This window comes from Prunus mume, linkage group LG2 (genome assembly GCF_029339155.1).
Source record: "Prunus mume cultivar Tortuosa linkage group LG2, ASM2933915v1, whole genome shotgun sequence".
NCBI classification, from domain to species: Eukaryota; Viridiplantae; Streptophyta; class Magnoliopsida; order Rosales; family Rosaceae; genus Prunus; species Prunus mume.
Window position 1 is genome coordinate 5,479,424 of NC_142699.1, and position 22,292 is coordinate 5,501,715.

The following is a 22,292-nucleotide window of genomic DNA, read 5'->3' on the forward strand; positions in this document are numbered from 1 at the left end:
AAGCAAATGCAAAGCAAAGTCACCTTCCTAATCTCAATATCTAATCCTAATTAATCAAAAAGCGTGAAAGAATTGAGATTCCTTTTTTTCCTATGTTATCGTGATTGGACAAGAATAGCGCTATATTACTATTCCCAATCAATTACAAGTGATTGGACGGGGATAACAAAATAATAATATTCCTGTTTCATATAAGTGTTTCTCTAAATAAAGACCCCACCAATTCATTGCATGTAGGAGATGCTGCTCATATAAATTAAGGTTTTAGATTGCCAAAAAAAAACCTAACCCTTGATGTCATATTTTTTCTTCCTTCTTCTTATCATGTTTTGAGATACAAAATCAGTCATGGTTAAGATTTGGTAATCAAAATTTCTACTACATCATATAGACAAACATTTGATTTCTCTAATAATATATAATCAATTGTATTTATAAAAAAAAATGCTCTCAATTTCAATTTTTTTTGAAATGCTTTGATATTTGAAACACTTTGGTTGGTGCATGCACCAACTACCACTCCTTCCTCTCAATCTCATCACTCAAAAAGTACCAAAATCTGTCTCTACCTTTGAGAATCTTTGAAACCCCAACAATCTTTTTCTTTTAAAACATGTGGAAATTAATGGGTTCCTCTCAATTTTCTAAACCATCCTATCTTTTCCTTTTCCTTGCTCAATTGAGCTTAATAATTCACGTGTGTCTTGGAGCAAGAAAGCTAACATAACTCTACCGACCTCCACCCATGGCCCTAACTTACCATGGTGGTGCTTTGCTTGAAGGGGACCGCCCAGTTTCAATTCTATGGTATGGAAATTTCGCACCACCCCAAAAATCCATTGTTGTTGATTTTCTTCTCTCTCTTAATCATATTGATCCACAAAAAGACCAACAATCCAAGTCCTCAGTCTCTCTCTGGTGGGGCACAGTCCAAACCTACATGAAAAAAGCTGGCAAAAGCCAACCCGCATTTCTCTCTCAACCCAACTCTCAGACAAAAACTACTCGATTGGCAAAAACTTGAAGAAATCTCATGTCTCCGAGTTGGCTCACCGGGTCAACTCGTCACCCGGTGGGTTGACTCTTGTTCTCACATCGCATGACGTGGCGGTTGAGGACTTTTGCATGAGCAATTGTGGGTCCCATGGCCAAAGGCAACTCGGTCTTCATCTGGGTTGGCAACTCGGTGACTCAATGCCCGGGTCAGTGTGCGTGGCCGTTTCACCAACCCGTGTACGGGCCACAGACATCACCGCTGGGTGCACCCAACGGTGACGTGGGGGTGGATGGCATGGTCGTAAATATCGCGAGTCTTTTGGCCGGTTCTGTGACGAACCCGTTTGGAAGCGGCTACTATATGGGCTCGGCTGAGGCTCCCCTGGAGGCGGCTGAGGCTTGTCCTGGGGTGTATGGGAAAGGGGCTTATCCCGGTTATGCTGGGGTGTTGCAATTGGACACAAGTTCTGGTGCGAGCTACAATGCGATTGGTGTGAACGGGAGGAAGTACCTCTTGCCTGCTCTGTTTGATCCTAATACTTCTCAGTGTTCAACCATTGGACACGTGGCTCTTTTGTGGTGATCATTGTATATATTAATGTGTGGGTGTAAGTACAAAATGATGCTGTTAATGTAACTATTGCACTTGAACCCATTTAGTAAATGAATTTCAATTGGCAGGTTTTGTTGCTTTCAATTTCAATGCCTCCTCGCACGTATTGAGATTTTTGAAGGCAGAAGGGGCCATGCAAAGTGCCCCACCTGGTTGGGATGGGCTTTTAGTCCAGCCAAGGATGTGTTTTGTGTAGAAGTTTACATATGAACAGCCCGTTTACAAAGCCACATCCATGTCAATGCAAGAGGTTTTAGGGCTTGTTCAAGATCAGCACAAATATAAACATCGCTGAATTTGGGTCCTTATAGTTTTGTTGTCTCGAATTAGCCCATGTACTTTACTACACGTGCCTCTCACGACCAAACCGGAATTTCAATATATATTATTTTATATAAGCTTATTTGAAGGATTTCAATGAAAAAGGATTATATATTATTTTATACAAGCTGTATTAGAGAGGGGGAAATCGAAACTATTTGAGCTACAAGGTCCTAAATGTGAATTGAGAAGAGAAGATAGGGTTATATAATTGGTGAAATCTATGTGATGTGTCAGCATGGGCAATTTGGCAGTGGACAAAAAAGCATTGAGCTAGGGAATGAGTTTAAAATTACATTCCCATGTTTTGGGAGAAATGAGAGCAAAGAGATTCATCATTTAAATCTTCCCTTTACATTATACATGTCATATTGCAATTACTCAGAATATGGAAATAACCAGCTTTTCCACTTCGCACAGTGCATCTATCATTATAAAAGCCTGAGCCAGATTAAATTAATCTTGAATTCTCTCATCTGTAACAAAAGAGAGAGAAAAGAAAAGAAAAATCCTCCATTTCTCATGGCTTCAAGCACGAAGACTACATCCCTCTACATTTTTTTACCAAAAAGCTGAAGAGGAAGCAAATAGGGCCAAAATCCTGAGGAACAAGTAAAAAGTGTTGAGGTGGAAAGCAGAGGGTTTTTACCAAAATGGAAGACAGTTCCTTTTACACTTTTTTACCAACCAAAGCTGAGGAAGATGGAAAAAAGGCCAGCTATACCGAGAGATCGTAAAAACTGTCCAGTCGAAATCGAAGACACAAACAAGGGATTATTTTTCTTCATCGATTTTATATTATATATTTAATCTTATTCTTAGTATATTTTGGTTAATATTTTGGAAGAATTTTGATCTTTGAATTATATTTTCAATATAGGATTTTTTTACCAACAAAGCTGAAGAGGAAGCAAATAGGGCCAACAATCCTGAAGGAACAAGAATATTTTTATCTTTAAAAAGATTTGTTGGGCAGAGCAGATTCTCAATCCAATTTGGACTTTAAGTCTGATTTTATTTTAACTTAATTTTCTTGTGGGATTGGGTAGCTAGGTTTTAGGAGGTATTTAAGCTTCTTTTCACTGCAATTTAGTCTCCTTTAGAAATTCTTTGGCTTTGGAGCAATTGCTGAGGGTTTTTATTTTCTTTCAAAATGCCTTAGCATGAATATGTAGTTTTATTAATTTGCTTATGAAGACTAATCAAGTGTTTAAAACTTCCTTTTACACCTTTTTTACAATTTCTGTTGGAACAACCAAAGCTGAGGAGGGCTTGTGATCAGAAGAGTTCACTTGAACATCACGCTCTTAAAAAAGGGCCAGTCTTGCTATCACAGACGGATTGCATGAGATTGCTTGTCACAAGGAAAATACTAGGTCATAAGTATTTGATAGAATTGCAGGTCGCTAAAGTTTTCTAAATTGTTAGTCTTTAAAAGAAATCGTTTCTTCTTTGCTGCTTTCAGATCGACACAAACAGAGGTTTAATTACAGATAGTATCTTTTCTTGCATAGAAGGTTTAGTGATTGCAGGTCCCCTAAATTTGTTTAGTATCTCTGGTTTGGCTATAAAACATCAAGACAAACCTGAAAGAATAATTTAGACGTGTGTGTGTGCATGAGACGGAACCAGATATGGTCCGAATAATACAAATTTAATTAACAACTAGATTCAACACAAATAAAATAATTAATTAATTAACCAACAGTGATTTAATCAAATCTTTCTACTTCCTCTGCGCTAGAATCACCTGGTTGACCACCTTCTCAAAATCCACAAAAGACAACCCACTAGGACCAGTAGTGGCCTCCTTTGCCAACTTCTTCCACTCCAAGGTTTTCTTCCTCATCTCCTTGCCCTCCTCTCCCTCCATCAACTTCCTCACAAGCCCCTCCACATAATCTCTTTTCACATCAGGGTCTATCTCCAACCCTATCCCCCATTCTCTGCAACTAAACCTACAATTGGTCTGCTGCTCTGCAAAGAAGGGCCAGCAGATCATGGGCACTCCACCACACACACTTTCAAGCGTAGAGTTCCATCCACTATGCGTCAAGAACCCTCCTATGGCCGGGTGGCTTAGGACTTGTTCTTGAGGGCACCAATTCGCCAATAGGCTCCTTTCTTTCGTCTCATCCACAAACTCTTTCGGAACTACAGCTGATTCTCCACCTACAAGGTCAGGCCTAATAACCCACAAAAATGTATGCATGCTGTTTGCAAGCCCCCAAGCAAACTCAATCAGCTGCTCAGATGTCATGACCGTGATGCTTCCGAAATTGACATAAACCACAGAGTTAGGTTCTTTCGTGTCGAGCCATTCAAGACACTCTGGTTCCTCTGTCCACAGATTTGACCCGATTGACTTCAACTCGTTGTCTGCTGGTATCTGGTTGAGTAGCAAATGGAGAGGTCCAATGCAGTGAATATGTGAAAGCAAAGTTGAAAGTGCATCTATGACTTCATGTTCTAAGTCATAAAATGTGTTCAAAATGATAGCTGAGGCTTTTCTAGCTCGTGTTGTTTCGTGCAGGATAAAATCCAATATGGGGTCGTTTGGGTCTGTGGTTCTTATGAAGCTTGGGATGTCCCTCAATCGGATATCTTTCATGCCTGGTATCCAATCGATCACAGTCTCCAAGTATCCGTTTGTCAAATAACTGGCATCTGCAAATTAAATCAAATTATCAAATTAGGAAAGTTAGTTAACATTTTAATTAAAATATAAGTTAATCTTATGCACAACATCAGTCAAGATGTGTCCGACTGTAAAGTCAGTCAATTTCCGAATGACCAGCTCAGAAGGTTGAATTCATTACTTCATACCATACACCATTAATAGGCTGCCATGTTACAGGATCCAGTACATTATCCATATCAACCAAATATCAACAATAATTAATGTACTGCAACTATATGGTCGGAGATATCAAAACAATGCGATCTAGTTTCATACGAGTTTTTCTGCAACAATAAACACTAGATTGTTTTGTTTTGTGTTTTTTCCAAATTAGTATGCAGTTTATTATTAAAAATGAAAAGCATAAGATAAACACAAGCAAGGGCAACACTACTTGGGTATTTCATTTTGATTGAGATTAAAACCTTTAAGAGGAGTGAGACCCTTTTCAATGAGACGATGGTACTGAACGTAGGACATGAAGCCACAAGCACTTGTTGTCCAGAAAAGCACTTCTGGAATCCCTAATTCCTCTGCTGCATCAAGAGTGAAGCTCATGGCACCATCAGAAACTATGCAACTCACAGGAGGAGAAGCGGGGGAAGAGTTGAGCTTAGACAAAAGCTCTCTGAAGTGAGGCAAGCAGTGTCTCCTGGTGGAGTAACACAGAGATGGTATGTCTTGGGTGACACTAGCATTTGTCGGAGGCAGGCCATCTGGAATGTTTTCGAATCGAAAGGAAGGAAGGCCATCGAGAGAGTTGGGGCCTCTGGATTTAAGAAGGCGTTTGTGGTTGAACTCTGTGTTCACAAAGGTTATGTGGAAGCCCTTGTAGTGGAGGAGCTTGGCTACTTTGAGCATTGGGTTTATGTGGCCTTGTGCTGGGAATGGTATGCAAACTGCATGAGGCTTCTCTGCCAAACCAATTGAACCCATTTCTTTGTTTCTCTCTGTTTTTATTTCCCTCAACACGACACGAACACGAAGCTAAATGAAAATGGAAATGGAATGGTGTGGTGGGAAGAGGAAGTGTTCACAGTTTATGTAGAAGGTAAGGGGTGAGTTGATTAGGTTCACCTATTTAAGGGAATGACATGACCTGTGACAAGTGTCTTTGATAATGTATTTTTCTATAATAAACAATAGAAACAAGAACAGTGAAAAAGAGACGGTTTGAATTATGAAATCAAATTGCAGGACAAGTTGGATTCTAACAAAAAAACGAATCCTCATAAATAAAGAGACTTATTATATTACGTGTGTATTTCATGCCAAAAATAGGAACAAACAAGTGGGACTAGCGTGTAGGAGAAAGATTACGGGGATATCACTTTCACTTGTTTTGGCGGACTAGTGTGTAGCATTATTGGTCGTGCTATCTGTGTTGCAATTAAGGCAACTTGTTTTGGCGGGGGCCATAACATAATTGATCTCTTTGTTGAGAGAGACCACTCTTAAATGGTGGTCATGAACATTACTATCACATTATGTTATGTGTGGTTGAATAATTTTTTGAAATTTAAATAACGGGTTAGATTATATCAAACTAATTTGATGACACATAATGTGATGATAATGCTCACTATAAACACTTTTTGAACACTTGGATTGGATATGATGATTCCATTATTTTGCATTGGGAGTTAGATTTCAGATATACTGTTGGATTTGTTGGTATATGTTAAACGAGTTCACCCTATGATTAAAAACTAATGTAATGTGAAAAAGTATCATCCAAGGTCATTGGTGTGTACTTGTGTGAACAAAAATTAATTACAAACATGTTAATTTTTTTAGTTAGAGAATATTATATTTTTAGTTACAAATGACAATCAATAATTAATTAGAAAGAATTAACAAAAACCTACTTGTTATGTTAATAACCAGTTCTTATCAACTTTTGCTTGTATGAGGCATGAGCCCATGCCCATGTGGGAGGACCATCGATGCATCGGGAAGGCTTTTCAGGCAGAAAATGATTGTTAAATTAAGGGGCCACAATTTTGTCCTCAATATTTAAATACGAATTTTATATAAATGAGGCGGATCTTTTATATGCACGGTGCAACTTGCAACTATAGGAAGATTGTAACCCTCCAAGTTGCTAAATGTCAAATGTAGATGGATGATATAGAAAGATATTGGGAGATTTCTCCAGGTAGTAGGCCCTCTAGTTTTTGAAAAGTTTTAAATGCTTTCAATTTATTATACTTTTCAACTTGAAATGTGAAAGATATATTTTGCTTTCCAAAACAATAGGATTTTTTTTATATTTAATACAAGCGATACTATAAGGAGGTTATTCACACACACTACCATGATATCATGTGGATTTGAACATGAGACACCTAATCTGCAAGTCAACGCCATTTCTACTGACTAAACACCGTTGGCCAAAACAATATGATTTACTTCCCTTGAATAGAAAATTTCAAAACAAACATATTTGAAATTATATTTTGATAATAAATTTCACTAAACCAATACCAATTTATTTCTTCACTTTCACCTCCAAAAGAATGAATCTCCGCCGACCAAAACTCTTCTTCAGCTTTGGTTGGTAAATAAGTGTAAAAGGGAGTAGTCTTCCACTTTGGTAAGAAGAATACCAAATGGTGTATGGTCTCGCCAGCCGCCCCCTCGGTTATGACACAATTTATGGAGACAAACTTGCTTTGCACCTCATGACAGTTTTGGTTAGACCATCGATTGTATGAGCAAATGATCAATTATCCTGCATAGGCCTCATAGATATTTTGATAGGCTTGAAATTTTTGTATGAACTGGTTCTTCATTTGTCGCATTAGTTGACTTTTAAAAAAAGGGTTCCTATAAAACTGGTACTGTAAGAGGCTTTTCTTCTCACCTCTATATCCCATCCTTCTTAGCTTCTCTGGTTCAATTTGTGTGTGATTTGAGAGGGAAAAAAGAAATCAAGAGGCAGAATGAGTTCAAATGGTTTGATAGAGAAGCCACATGCAGTTTGCATACCATTCCCAGCTCAAGGCCATATTGACCCAATGCTGAAACTAGCCAAACTCCTCCACTACAAAGGTTTTCATATAACCTTTGTGAACACTGAGTTCAACCACAAACGCCTCCTTAAATCCCGAGGTCCCAACTCTCTTGATGGCTTTCCATCCTTTCGATTCGAGACCATCCCCGACGGCCTGCCTCCAACTGATGCCATTGCCACCCAAGACATACCATCCTTATGTGATTCCACAAGGAAACACAGCTTGCCTTACTTCAGAGAACTTTTGTCCAAGCTTAACTCTTCGCCCGATTGCCCTCCTGTAAGTTGCGTAGTTTCTGACGGTGCCATGGGCTTCACTCTTGATGCAGCCCAAGAATTTGGCCTTCCAGAAGTGCTTTTCTGGACAACCAGCGCTTGTGGCTTCTTGGCCTATGTACACTACCACCGCTTCATTGAAAAGGGTCTAACTCCTCTCAAAGGTTTTATTCTCAACTAAAAGGAAAACCCTACTTCTAGTTTGGTCATTTGGAATGACTGACTTTGCAATGAACATATATTTACTGATCATGATCTATTTTTTTTATTTTTGGTTTGTAAATGAACATCTTGTCCTAAACCATGCTACTTGACATTATTTTTAACGCATTATTTCTTAATTTGATTTGCAGATGCCAGTTATTTGACAAACGGCTATTTGGAGACTGAGATAGATTGGATACCAGGCATGAGAGGCATCCGACTAAAGGACATCCCCAGCTTCATTAGAACCACAGACCCAGATGATATCATGCTGGATTTTTTGGTGCATGAAACAGAGCGAACTCGAAAAGCTTCTGCTGTCATCTTTAACACCTTCCATGACTTTGAACATGAAGTTTTAGATGCACTTTCGACTTTGCTACCACCTATTTACTCCATTGGACCTCTACATCTACAGATTAATCAGATCCCGGCAGATAGCGAGTTGAAGGAGATAAGATCAAACCTATGGACAGAGGAACCAGAGTGTCTAGAATGGCTTGACTCTAAAGAAACGAACTCTGTGGTTTATGTCAACTTTGGAAGCATCACAGTGATGACAGCAGAGCAGCTAATTGAGTTTGCTTGGGGACTTGCAAACAGCAACCAGACCTTCTTTTGGGTGATTAGGCCTGACCTTGTTGGTGGGGATTCAGCTGTGGTTCCACCAGAGTTTGTGGAAGAGACCAAAGAAAGGAGCCTGTTGGCAAATTGGTGCCCTCAAGAACAAGTCCTGAGCCATTCGGCTGTAGGAGGGTTCTTGACTCACAGCGGTTGGAACTCTACTCTTGAAAGTGTGTGTGCTGGAGTGCCCATGATCTGCTGGCCCTTCTTCGCAGAGCAACAGACCAATAGTAGGTACAGTGAGAAAGAGTGGGGCATTGGCATGGAGATAGAAAGTGATGTTAAAAGAAATTACATAGAGGGGCTTGTGAGAAAATTAATGGAGGGAGACGAGGGCAAAGAGATGAGGAAGAAAGCCCTGGAATGGAAAAAGTTGGCAACGGAGGCCACCAGTCCTAATGGCTCATCTTTTGTGGGTTTGGACAAAATGGTTAACCAGGTGCTTCTATCTCCATCAAATATTGGAATTGATAAGAATTCTACCTAGTTGCTATTTTGTATTTGGCCTGCTTAAACCTAAAAATTCTAGTGCTTGAAAACCATGTTAGTCTTACTCATTTGCACTATAGTAGTAAGCTGCCTCATATCCTGTTAATACCTAAGATTATGTTCTTTTTCCCCTCATTAACGGAGGATCCCGATTTGGCAAGACTATCAGCAACCATGTTCCTTCTCTATAGACCTGAGCTATCTACACTTTCAAGCCACCTCAAAACACACTCAAATTAAAACAAGCGTGACAACAAGATAAAAGAAATTCATACCTGCATAACATGTATACTCACCCATGAATAAAACTCTATAAATCATATATATATATATATATAAGAAATTGTACGAATACTATGTATTTTATACTATCCATCTGTCATTTTTTCTTCCTGTTTATAATGGCATCCGCACGATAATAACATGCGGACATCCGGATGAGAGAAAAACTATATATTCTGCAAACTGAAGAAGACGTCATGCAAAGAGGACAAAACCATTAAATTTATTGCCATATTAATTTTAAGGAGGTGTTTCATAGACTTGCCTTTTTTTATAGTGTTATATACTGTATATTAATTAAAAATTATGGGCATATTAATTGCTTACTTGGCGAAACACATAGGTTGCTGGATTTTAATTAAAAATGGAGAGCTTATCGACTACATCATCTTGATAAAAAAGGACCTACATCTAAGAAGCTCTATCCATCGTCAGGGATAGACCTAGGATTTCAAATTAGGGTGGGCTAGATTTACCTTATGTATAAGCCTTGAAGGGAGTAACACAGAGATGGTATGTCTTGGGTGATATTGGCATCCGTTGGAGGCAGGCCATCCGGAATGTTTTCGAACCGAAAGGAAGGAAGGCCATCGAGAGAATTGGGGCCTCTGGATTTAAGAAGGCGATTGTGGTTGAACTCTGTGTTCACAAAGGTTATGTGGAAGCCTTTGTAGTGGAGGAGCTTGGCTACTTTGAGCATTGGGTTTATGTGATCTTGTGCTGGGAATGGTATGCAAACTGCATGAGGCTTCTCTGTCAAACCAATTGAACCCATTTCTCTGTTTCTCTATGTTTTTATTTCCCTCAACATGACACGAACACGAAGCTAATGAAAATGGAAATGGAATGGTGTGGTGGAAAGTAAAGATAAAGATGCCAAGTCATGACTCATGACAGCTCTTTTAGTCTGTTATGCTGTTATGTTTGTTACAGCAGGTTGTTAGGGAAAGCTTAGTACAGCCTTGGTTATATATATACACCTAAAATGTAAATGTAATTATGTAAGAAAATTCAGTAAATGAGAAGAGGATTATTCAGTAAAACTTTTCTTTTGTTTTCCTTTGTTCCTCTGGTTTCTTTGTTTCTCTTTATGGTATCATTCGCCACTGCCTCACGGCACTCTTCGATCCTAGTCTCTTCCGCTTCTGTGCTCTACTCTCTGGTTTGATCTCATGCATGCGTAATTGTTGCTGTTCTTTCTCTTGATTCTTTGTCTCCTTCATCTCTGATGGCGTCACCTCTTGAATCCTCTTCTCCGATTCCGTCTATCCCCACTCAGATTCCCAATTCTTCCTTTTCAAACCCTAATTCGTCCCAAACCTACACTTCTCTTACAATTCAAAACATCGGTAGCATGGTGCCGATCAAGCTCAAGCGTTCGAATTATCTGCCTTGGTGTGCTCTGTTTGCCCCAATTCTTCGTCGCTACAAGCTTCTTGGACTTGTTGATGGAACTGAGTCTTGTCCGATGCCATTTTTACCAGATCGATCACTCAATCCTGCTTATGAAAGTTGGTATGAGAAGGATCAGAATCTTCTCATCTGGTTCAATTCAACCCTCTCTGAGGAAGTCATTCCGTTTACTGTTGGTGTTTCTTCGTCTAGAGATTTGTGGCTCAAACTTGAGCAGCGCTTTGGTGGTGTTTCTGATGCTCATATTCATCGACTTCGTTCTCGTCTTCGAATATTCGAAAGGCTCCCAAACAATGGTGATTATCTACAGCAGCTCAAGGAAATCTCGATTCCTCACCGGAGCTTGGTTTCGGATCGCGATCTTATTGCTGCTACACTGGCTGGGCTTCCTGATGATTTTGAATCATTCATTGATTCTATCATGCTTCGTCTCTCTTCAACTTCTCTTGATGAATTACATGGTTTATTACTCACAAAGGAGCTCTCCATGACTCGACGGAAGAAAATTGCTTCCTCTGTTACCACTGAACCGTTTCATGCTCTCTCGGCCCAAGTCTCACCGCCTCTTCTTCCTACACCACCTCAGGCATTTGCTGCTCAACATCCACCGCTTCACAACTCTTTTCGATATAATTCCAATCGTGGCAGGAATAATCAATTTTCCAACAATCGGGGCAACTATGGTCATAATCGGGGCAACTACAATTCTGGCTCTCATCGAGGCAACCACACCTCTGGCTTCCCTTCTGGTTTCAATCGTGGTCATAATTCCAACTCTCGTGGTTCCTTTTCCTCTGGTGCTCGTGTTCCTTGCCAGATTTGTGGAAATACAAGTCATGAGGCCATCGACTGCTATGATCGCATGAATCCTGCAATTTCTGGTAAAATCCCTCCCACCAAGCTTGCTGCAATGTGTGCGCACTATACATCAAAGCCCTCTCCTTCCTGGCTCATTGACTCTGGCGCAACTTCTCACATTACCAATGACATCTCCAACATCTCTTCTTCATCTCCTTACACTGGTGAAGACAAAGTCTATATTGGTGATGGTAAAGGTCTGTCCATCAACCATATTGGTTCCTCTTTGTTACATACTCCCAGTACTTCCTTTAAGTTGAAAAATGTCCTTCATGTTCCTCAAATGAAGCACAACTTGCTGTCTGCTTTTCAATTTGTCAAAGACAATTCATGTTCATTGACTCTTGATTCTGATGGATCCCTTGTCAAGGATCGTTTTACGGGGAAGATGCTTTTGCGGGGACCAGTTAGAGATGGATCCTATCCTTTGCAAAGCTCTCCTTCACCTGGTCCTGCTTCTTCCATTTCTTCTTCAGCATTTGTCAGTCTTAAAGCTCCGGTGCTGATTTGGCATAGTAGATTGGGTCATCCCTCCTCCAATATTTTTCGAAAAGTGATTTCTGGTAATAAGCTTGCCCTGCAAGGTAAATCCTCTGTTGATTTCTTCTGTTCAGATTGTGCTATAGCTAAAAATCATAAACTGCCTTTTCACCCTGCTGGTTCATCTACTTCCCATAGTCTAGCTTTACTTCATTGTGATGTATGGGGACCTGCCCCTGTAACTTCTGTGAGTGGTTTTCAATATTACCTGCTGTTAGTGGATGATTACACCCGATATAGCTGGTTCTTTCCTTTGAGAAGGAAATCTGAGGTGTATTCTACCTTTGTAACTTTCAAGACATATGTGGAAAAATCTGTTGGTAATCAAATAAAGGCTATTCGTTCTGACTCAGGGGGTGAATTCACTAGTGCTTCTTTTCAGTCTTATCTTAATTTGCATGGTATTTCTCATCAGTTCAGTTGTCCTCATACACCTGAAAGCAGAATGGCTGTGTAGAACGCAAGCATAGGCATCTTGTTGAAACAGCCAGAACATTGTTAGTGGCTTCTAATGTTCCTAAATTCTATTGGGTTGAAGCTCTATCCACTGCTACTTACTTGATCAACAGGTTGCCTATTTCTGGTCTTGCCCAATCTCCATGGGAGCTTTTATTTCATACATTACCAGATTATACTAAGCTAAAGATTTTTGGTTGTAGTTGTTACCCCTGGTTGAAACCTTATGTTTCCTCTAAGCTTGATGGCAAGAGCAAGCAGTGTGTTTTCCTTGGATATAGTTTACAGCATAAGGGTTATAGGTGCTTAGACATGATCACTGACAGGGTCTATATCTCTCGGCATGTCTTATTTGATGAGAAGTCATTTCCCTTTACTGCCAAGTCTGCATCCCCCTCTAATTCTATCCCTCCTTTATCTCCTGTTTTTGACCTGCAATTTCCCATTCCCAACTCACACTCTATCTTCCCAAGTTCTCCCTCCATCCATCCTTCTTCACATACTCCTAATCCTAGTGAATTTGTATCAACACACAATTTCAGCCCTTTGCAATCTCCCTCCTCTTCTCCTCCTAATTCTAGTGAAATTGTATCACCACACAATTTCAGCCCTTTGCAATCTCACTCCTCTTCTCCATCTTTATCAGGTCAAAATATCCATCCTATGGTTACTAGATCAAAGAATGGCATTTTTAAGCCTAAAGCTTACACTGCTACCAAACACCCTTTATCATCTTCTCTTGATTATGTCCCCACAACCTATCTTCAAGCCTCTAAATTTGCTGCATGGAGATCAGCCATGCAAGCTGAATTTAATGCCCTCCAATCAACTGGAACTTGGATCTTGGTTCCTTCTTCTTCATCCCAGAATGTTGTAGGCTGTAAATGGGTGTTTAGAATCAAGAAAAAGCCTGATGGGACCATTGACAGGTATAAAGCTCGGCTCGTTGCCAAGGGATTTCATCAAAAAGAGGGCTTGGACTATCAGGAAACCTTTAGTCCTGTGGCAAAGCCTGTCACTATCAGAATTTTGTTAACTTTTGCTGTGCAATTCAATTGGTTTCTGCATCAACTTGATATTAGTAATGCCTTCCTTCATGGTGATTTAAAGGAAGAAGTCTTCATGCATCAGCCACCTGGCTTCAGTGATCCAAGCTTTCCGAATCATGTGTGTCAACTCAAAAAGTCCTTGTATGGCCTCAAACAGGCTCCCAGGGCCTGGTTTGATAAATTGTTTCAGTGCTCTCCAGTCTCTTGGTTTCACTCAATCATCTTCTGACGCATCCCTCTTTGTTCTCAAGGTTCCAGTTCTTGTTATTGTCCTTGTCTATGTGGATGACATCTTGGTCAGTGGTCCAGATTCATCAGTGTGCACTCTTTTCATCAAGAAACTGAGCTCTTTGTTTCCTGTCAAGGACTTGGGTCCCTTACATTATTTCTTGGGTCTTGAAGTTCAACGCACCAACAAGGGACTCTTTCTCCATCAAGGTAAATATCTGATGGACTTGTTACAAAAGACAAATATGGAGGGTGCTAAGCCTTGTTCTACACCTCTTGGAACTACCAAACTGGATCACGGTGGTACACCTTTGGAAAATCCCACAGAGTATAGATCCATTGTGGGAGGCCTACAATATTTAACTTGGACTCGGCCTGATATCTCTTTTGCAGTTAATCAAGTCTGCCAGTTCATGCATGCTCCAACTGATTCACATATGCAGCAAGCGAATCCTCAGATTTCTCAAGGGTACCCCTTCACATGGTATATGGTTTCATAAAGGTCCTCTCACTCTATCCGCCTACTCTGACGCAGACTGGGCTGGCTGCACTTTTGATAGGAGATCCACGGGTGGATTTTGTGTGTTTCTTGGCTCCAACTTAGTGAGCTGGAGTGCTAAAAAGCAGCCTACTGATTGCTCGTTCGCTCTCGGCTGAATATCGATCCCAGCTCACACTGCTGCTGAGGTTACATGGATCTGCAAAGTCTTTCGAGATTTTGGTTTCTCCTCCTCTGTTAAACCTACCATTTGGTGTGATAACATTTCTGCTATCTCCCTTGCATCAAATCCTGTTTTTCACGCCCGAACCAAACATGTGGAAATTGATTATCATTATATCCGAGAGCTGGTTCTTGCAAATCTGGTTACAGTTCAGTATGTTTGCAGCCAAGACCAGATAGCTGATATTCATACTAAATCTTTGTCTAAGAATCGGTTCCTCTTTCTTCAATCCAAGCTTTCTCTTGGTACTCCTAGTCTTTCCAAGCTCAGCTTGAGGGGGTGTAAAGATAAAGATGCCAAGTCATGACTCATGACAGCTCTTTTAGTCTGTTATGCTGTTATGTTTGTTACAGCAGGTTGTTAGGGAAAGCTTAGTACAGCCTTGGTTATATATATACACCTAAAATGTAAATGTAATTATGTAAGAAAATTCAGTAAATGAGAAGAGGATTATTCAGTAAAACTTTTCTTTTGTTTTCCTTTGTTCCTCTGGTTTCTTTGTTTCTCTTTAGAAAGAGGAAGTGTTCGCAGTTTATGTAGAAGGTAAAGGGCGGGCTGATTAGGTACACTTACACACTGATTTTTTAATTAATTTAAAGGTCAAACAAATCGGAAAGATTTAGCTGTATCGTTCATAAGCAGAATGTAATCATATATATATTTAGGGGGCATATCATATAATATTTAGATCAAATTGTCAATCTTATTACCGACATAGTTTTAACAGAAAGGAGAGGACGTGCCACGGTGAAGACCGCATGCAAGCATTTGAAGTTTTTTTTTAGTCATTCATTCGTATTGACTATCTGGGTAAGTGTGATCTGACATCAAGGCTTAAATTCTCATGGATGGGCCTTCGAGTAAACAGTCCCCATCACCAACATCACCTCAATGATAGGGTCCTTATTTAAGGGAAGGATCGCATGGAGATTTGTGAACGCGCATCCTTAGATGCGATTCAGTGATCTAAACCATCTATTTAGAAACCATTGATTTGATGATGTATTTTTCTTAATAAAAAATAGAACAAGAACAGTGTCTTTGATAAACACTGAAATGACCTATGACAAATGATTCTAAAATAAATGTATGAAAAATAGATGGTTTAAATTATGGAATTAAATTATAAGATAGGTTGGGTTCTGACAAAATAATGAATCCTCATAAATAAAGAGACTTATTATATTACGTGTGTATTCCATGCCACAAATAGAAACAAACAAGTGGGACTAGTGTGTAGGAGAAAGATTTTTATAAAACGGGGATATCACTTTCACTTGTTTTGGCAGACTAGTGTGTGGCATTATTGATTGTGCAATCTCCGTTGCAATTAAGGCAACTTGTGTTGGCAGGGGCCATAACATAATTGATCTCTTTGTTGAAAGAGACCACTCTTAAACGGTGGTCATGAACATTAATATCACATTATATGTGTGGTTGAATAATTTTTTGAAATTTGAATAAAGGGTAGATTATATCAAATTAATATGATAACATACAATGTGATGATAACATATAATGTAAACACTTTTTGAACACTTGGATTGGATATGATGATTCCAGTGGGATTTGTTAGTATATGTTAAACGAGTTCACCCGATGATTAAAAGGAGTATTTTTGCTCACCACATTAATTAGAGGTGTATGCTCACCACTACCCTTAAAACATGACACTTGTCCCATAGTTAACCTTAGTTAAGTTTTATGTGAAAATTAAAAAAAAAAATTGAAAAATGGCCCACAGCCCAGCACTTCTCTCCTCCTTCCTTTTCTTTTTTTTTTTCCCTCAACTCCGAGCTCCGACCCTTCTCTCTTCTCTCTCCTCTTGCCGGCACTCTCTCCCTCACTTTGTTTCTTGTTCAGCCCTTTCAATGCCCACAGCTAATCTAAGACCGGGTATGCAAAATGGCGTGGCTTGAGCATGGAATTGAAGAGCAAATTAAACAAACACAGAGTCTACCTTGATACCCATTACATGAACTTCATCTGGGTATCTCTGTGCCAGGATTTTGAACACTTGACCGTCCATTTGGGGTGGTCCTGAGGCACTTTTGGATTGATTGATACGACCCAAGCCATGTTTGAGCTTGTATGCTGAAATGTGCTTGCAGGGTTTGGGTTTGTATATGAAGGTTTTCTAGTCGACATCGTTGACAGAGATTGAGAAAGGAAGCTCTGATTTGTTACAAATCAAAAATAAAAACTGTATTAACAAAAATGGCAATAATAATAATAATAGATTAATGATAAATAATAAGATTGGCAAAGCAAGATCCAATATTCCAGTAAAGAAAGAGATGGAAGGATGAGGATGGTTACGGTGCGAGAGAGGAGAGAGAAAGGTCCCGTGTGGGGAGGAAAGTGTTGGACTGTGGGCCATTTTTCCCTTTTTTTTTTATTTAAAAAATTCTCACATAAAACTTAACTAAAGTAAACTACGGGACATGTGTCATATTTTAAGGGTAGTGGTGAGCATACACTTCTAGTTAATGTGGTGAGTAAAAATGCTCCCATGATTAAAAGCTAATGTAATGTGAAAAAGTGTCATCCAAGGTCATTGGTGTGTACTTATGTGAACAAAAATTAATTACAAACATGTTATTACATTTTTTAATTAGAGAATATTATATTATTAGTTACAAATGACAATCAATAATTAATTAGAAAGAATTAACAAAAACCTACTTGTTATGTTAATAACCAGTTGTTATCAACTTTTGCTTGTATGAGGCATGAGCCCATGTGGGAGGACCATCGATGCATCAGAAAGGCCTTTTAGGCAGAAAATGATTGTTAAATTAAGGGGCCACAATTTTGTCCCCGATATTTAAATATTTGGACTGCTTGCGTAGGGGCTGAGGTAAAGGTTCAAACACACATATATGTATATATATATATATATATATATGGCGGATTCGTGACATTATATTTTATATATAAGTTTTTACACAACTTTTAGGTCATTAAATTATTGCACTTTTAATGAATGAAATTAAACCTTTTAGCATAAAAAAATTATTTAAATACGAATTATATATATATGGGGCGTATTCGTGACCCCTATTGATAGATCATATCACCACTGAAAGCCGAGCCTATTACAGATTGAGGCATTTCATTGCTAGGTCGCACATATATTGACCCGAGCAGACATGCCTATTACGGACCGTCACGTGGTCCTTTCCTTGCTAGGCTACACGTATACCGATCAGACCATAGTGGTGCTATATCTGACCAGGAGCGCATTGATGACTTGCAAGGTTGATCGAACCCCTGTCAGATTAGTCACTCCACCCCTCGATAGGACAATGTGACGAAGGTAGGGAATTAGTTAATGCACTTCCCATCCAGGACTAGGTGTCGCCTCCCCCTTTGATACTCAGGAAATGGACCATTTAATACGCCTCCCATCTGAAGCCATGGCTTTGCCACCTGACCCCTGTTAGGTAGCATGGCCATTAAATGTGAGTTTGGCCCCACCAAGGGGAAGGGAAGAAAATATATTCTCTCTCAAAGATATACCAGTCTCCCCTTCTTCCCCTATAAATACTCCTCACTTATCTCTGGACAAAGGTACTAAATACTTCTCACTTATGAAACCTTATATCCAATTACGCCACCACCAAATAGCTTCTGACTTAACTATCGGAGGGGGCTCAACTGGGATCAACCCCAGTTCGCTTCTGTTCTGATAAACCGTTCTAAGTGTGCATGTGTCCCCTTGGAAACCGCTCACCTATGTGATCAAATACCAGCCCAGGTTCGAGTCACTGTGTAAAGGATAGGAGGTTTACAATCCCTATATATATACATATATATATATATATAGAAAGATATTAGGAGAATTTCTCCAGCTAGTGGGCCATCTAGTTTTTGAAAAGTTCTAAATGTTTTCAATTTATTATACTTTTCAACTTGAAATGTGAAAGATATATTTTGCTTCCAAAACAATAGGATTTTTTTATTTAATACAAGCGATACTATAAGGAGGTTTTTCATACACACTACCATGATATCATGTGGGTTTAAACATAAGACACCTAGTCTGCAAGTCAAGGCTATTTCTACTGGCTAAACACTGTTGGCCAAAACAATATGATTTACTTCCCTTGAATAAATAATTTTAACATCTGAAAATTTCAAAACAAACATATTTGAAATTATATTTTGATAATAAATTTCACTAAACCAATACCAATTTATTTCTTTTCTTTCACCTCTTCTTCAGCTTTGGTTGGTAAATAAATGTAAAAGGAAGTAGTCTTCCACTTTGGTAAAAACCCTCTGATTTCCACCTCAACATTTTTAACTTGTTCTTCACCATTGTTGGCCCTATTTGCCTCCTCTTCTTCAGCTTTGGTTGGTATAAAAACGTAAAAGGAAGCAGTCTTAGTGCTAAAAGCCATGAGAAATGGAGGATTTTTTTATTTATTTATTTCTTTTGTTACAGATGAGAGAATTCAAATACTTGAAACATTAGGGTTTAATCTGCCTCTGGCTTTTTGTATTACTGGTTTGTTTCCAGATTCGGAGTAATTGCAATATGACATGTATGTAAAGGGAAGATTTTTGTTTAAATGATGAAACTTTCTCTTTACTGTCATTCTTTTTTCCTGAAACTTCATCATGTGCAACGAATATCTTTTGAGTTCAGCCAAAAGTTCCAACAACAGCACGCCTGTAAAGAATACAAATTGGATCACTTCAAGGCCTAGTGTGCCTGGTCCCGCATCTCTCCTAATTGGGGTGAACAATAAGGATAGCTCAAGATGAAATGATTTCAATAATCATAAGGGGAATATTAGAAATTTTAATAAAGGTTTGACATATAAGTTTTCTCAATAATATTTTCTATTCCATTTAAAAAACTATAAAATATATATAGGATCAAGAACGGGCAATCGCCGTCTCCAGTTGGTGGAGAGTGATCCAGTCTCATTGTAGAACACAAAATAAACCATACATATATAAGAACAAAAAATATATATAGATATTTTGATAGCATGAACTGGTTCTTCATTTGTCGCATTAGTTGACTTTTAAAAAAAGGGTACTGTAAGAGGCTTTTCTTCTTACCTCTATATCCCATCTTTCTTAGCTTCTCTGGTTCAATTTGTGTGTGATTTGAGAGGGAAAAAAGAAAACAGACAGAATGAGTTCAAATTGTTTGATAGAGAAGCCACATGCAGTTTGCATACCATTCCCAGCTCAAGGCCATATTAACCCAATGCTGAAACTAGCAAAACTCCTCCACTACAAAGGTTTTCATATAACTTTTGTGAACACAGAGTTCAACCACAAACGCCTCCTTAAATCCAGAGGTCCCAACTCTCTTGATGGCCTTCCCTCCTTTCGATTCGAGACCATTCCCGACGGCCTGCCACCGACTGATACCAATGCCACCCAAGACATACCATCCTTATGTGAATCCACTAGGAAACACTGCTTGCCTTACTTCAGAGACCTTTTGTCTAAGCTGAACTCTTCGACTGGTTGCCCTCCTGTAAGTTGTATAGTTTCTGATGGTGTCATGAGCTTCACTCTTGATGCAGCCCACGAACTCGGCATCCCAGAAGTACTTTTCTGGACAACAAGTGCTTGCGGCTTCTTGGCCTATGTACACTACCACCGCCTCATTGAAAAGGGTCTAACTCCTCTCAAAGGTTTTATTCTCAACTAAAAGGAAAACCCTACTTCTAGTTTGGTCATTTGGAATGACTGACTTTGCAATGAACATATATTTACTGATCATGATCTATTTTTTTATTTTTGGTTTGTAGATGAACACCTGGTCCTAAACCATGCTACTTGACATTATTTTTGACGCATTATTTCTTAATTTGATTTGCAGATGCCAGTTATTTGACAAACGGCTATTTGGAGACTGAGATAGATTGGATACCAGGCATGAGAGGCATCCGACTAAAGGACATCCCCAGCTTCATTAGAACCACAGACCCAGATGATATCATGTTGGATTTTGTGGTGCATGAAACAGAGCGAACTCGAAAAGCTTCTGCTGTCATCTTGAACACCTTCCATGACTTTGAACATGAAGTTTTAGATGCACTTTCGACTTTGCTACCACCTATTTACTCCATTGGACCCCTACATATACAGATTAATCAGATCCCGGCAGATAGCGAGTTGAAGGAGATAAGATCAAACCTATGGACAGAGGAACCAGAGTGTCTAGAATGGCTTGACTCTAAAGTACCTAACTCTGTGGTTTATGTCAACTTTGGAAGCATCACAGTGATGACAGCAGAGCAGCTAATTGAGTTTGCTTGGGGACTTGCAAACAGCAACCAGACCTTCTTTTGGGTGATTAGGCCTGACCTTGTTGGTGGGGATTCAGCTGTGGTTCCACCAGAGTTTGTGGAAGACACCAAAGAAAGGAGTCTGTTGGCAAATTGGTGCCCTCAAGAACAAGTCCTTAAACATCCGGCTGTAGGAGGGTTCTTGACTCACAGCGGTTGGAACTCTACTATTGAAAGTGTGTGTTCTGGAGTGCCCATGATCTGCTGGCCCTTCTTCGCAGAGCAACAGACCAATTGTAGGTACAGTGAGAAAGAATGGGGCATTGGCATGGAGATAGAGAGTGATGTTAAAAGAAACTACGTAGAGGGGCTCGTGAGAAAATTAATGGAGGGAGACGAGGGCCAAGAGATGAGGAAGAAAGCCCTGGAATGGAAAAAGTTGGCAACGGAGGCCACCAGTCCTAATGGCTCATCATTTTTGTGTTTGGACAAAATGGTTAACCAGGTGCTTCTATCTCCATGAAATATTGGAATTGATAAGAATTCTACCTAGTTGGTATTTTGTATTTGGCATACTTAAACCCAAAAATTCTAGTGCTTGAAAACCATGTTATTCTTACTCACTTGCACTATATAGTAGTAAGCTGCCTCATATCCTGTTAATACCTAAGATTATGTTCTTTTTCCCCTCATTAACGGAGGACCTCGATTTGGCAAGACTGTCAGCAACCATGTTCCTTCTCTAGAGACCTGAGCTATCTAAACTCTTTCAAGCCACCTCAAAACACACTCAAATTAAAACAAGCGTGACAACAAGATAAAAGAAATTCATACCTCGATAACACGTGTCGATCTCCGAAGACACTCCCACGAGTCCCACATCGAAACTAAGTACTAAGAGCATCACAAATGCTCTCTATAAATAGAGCCCCCTGTCCCAGCCAAGCGGTAAGACTTTTTGACTGGACTAAATGCTTCCACTGTCAATAGAATCGCTCTTAGTTACTAATTTTGGCATCAGAGTGCCTTCGGCAGATACCACACCGGTATCCCCTCCTCAGTTCGGATCCAGCCCCTGCTCAAACCTTCGGACATCACAGAAGAAGGTCACTCCAATCCTCAACCATCAGCACACTTGTAAGTTAGCCTAGACTCTTATCTGTTCAGATTTAGTGTGAACAAATTTAAAGGTCAAACAGATCGGAAAGATTTAGCTGTATCGTTCATAAGCAGAATGTAATCATATATATTTTTAGGAGGCATAT

The 22,292-nt window shown here is 39.4% G+C and overlaps 3 protein-coding genes and 1 pseudogene across 3 annotated transcripts; 3 read left to right on the forward strand and 1 right to left on the reverse strand.

The window, feature by feature from the left end:
- Positions 1–311: 311 nt before the first annotated feature.
- LOC103319549 (protein PHOSPHATE-INDUCED 1 homolog) lies at positions 312–1,676 on the forward strand (annotated as a pseudogene).
- Positions 1,677–3,600: 1,924 nt separating this feature from the next.
- Positions 3,601–5,644, reverse strand: LOC103319548 ((R)-mandelonitrile beta-glucosyltransferase-like). The gene is made up of 2 exons (XM_008221100.2): positions 5,036–5,644; positions 3,601–4,597 (listed from the first exon to the last, which is right to left on the reverse strand). Exons 1-2 carry the CDS (start codon positions 5,544–5,546, stop codon positions 3,657–3,659), a joined length of 1,452 nt encoding a protein of 483 aa, XP_008219322.2. The 5' UTR covers positions 5,547–5,644; the 3' UTR covers positions 3,601–3,656.
- A 1,823-nt stretch (positions 5,645–7,467) lies between these two features.
- Positions 7,468–9,379, forward strand: LOC103319547 ((R)-mandelonitrile beta-glucosyltransferase-like). Its single transcript, XM_008221097.3, has 2 exons — positions 7,468–8,066; positions 8,256–9,379. Exons 1-2 carry the CDS (start codon positions 7,556–7,558, stop codon positions 9,215–9,217), a joined length of 1,473 nt encoding a protein of 490 aa, XP_008219319.2. The 5' UTR covers positions 7,468–7,555; the 3' UTR covers positions 9,218–9,379.
- Positions 9,380–19,919: 10,540 nt separating this feature from the next.
- Positions 19,920–21,646, forward strand: LOC103319546 ((R)-mandelonitrile beta-glucosyltransferase-like). Its single transcript, XM_008221096.2, has 2 exons — positions 19,920–20,430; positions 20,619–21,646. Exons 1-2 carry the CDS (start codon positions 19,920–19,922, stop codon positions 21,548–21,550), a joined length of 1,443 nt encoding a protein of 480 aa, XP_008219318.2. The 3' UTR covers positions 21,551–21,646.
- Positions 21,647–22,292: the final 646 nt, after the last annotated feature.

What these genes read in the sequence shown, in the direction of transcription:
- LOC103319548 (XM_008221100.2), bottom strand. Translation starts at nt 5,546, where the DNA reads ATGGGTTCAATTGGTTTGGCAGAGAAGCCTCATGCAGTTTGCATACCA. An exon ending in GGGTCTCACTCCTCTTAAAG is followed by an intron (nt 4,598 to 5,035) that starts GTTTTAATCTCA and finishes TTTAATTTGCAG; the next exon opens with ATGCCAGTTATTTGACAAAC.
- LOC103319547 (XM_008221097.3), top strand. Translation starts at nt 7,556, where the DNA reads ATGAGTTCAAATGGTTTGATAGAGAAGCCACATGCAGTTTGCATACCA. An exon ending in GGGTCTAACTCCTCTCAAAG is followed by an intron (nt 8,067 to 8,255) that starts GTTTTATTCTCA and finishes TTTGATTTGCAG; the next exon opens with ATGCCAGTTATTTGACAAAC.
- LOC103319546 (XM_008221096.2), top strand. Translation starts at nt 19,920, where the DNA reads ATGAGTTCAAATTGTTTGATAGAGAAGCCACATGCAGTTTGCATACCA. An exon ending in GGGTCTAACTCCTCTCAAAG is followed by an intron (nt 20,431 to 20,618) that starts GTTTTATTCTCA and finishes TTTGATTTGCAG; the next exon opens with ATGCCAGTTATTTGACAAAC.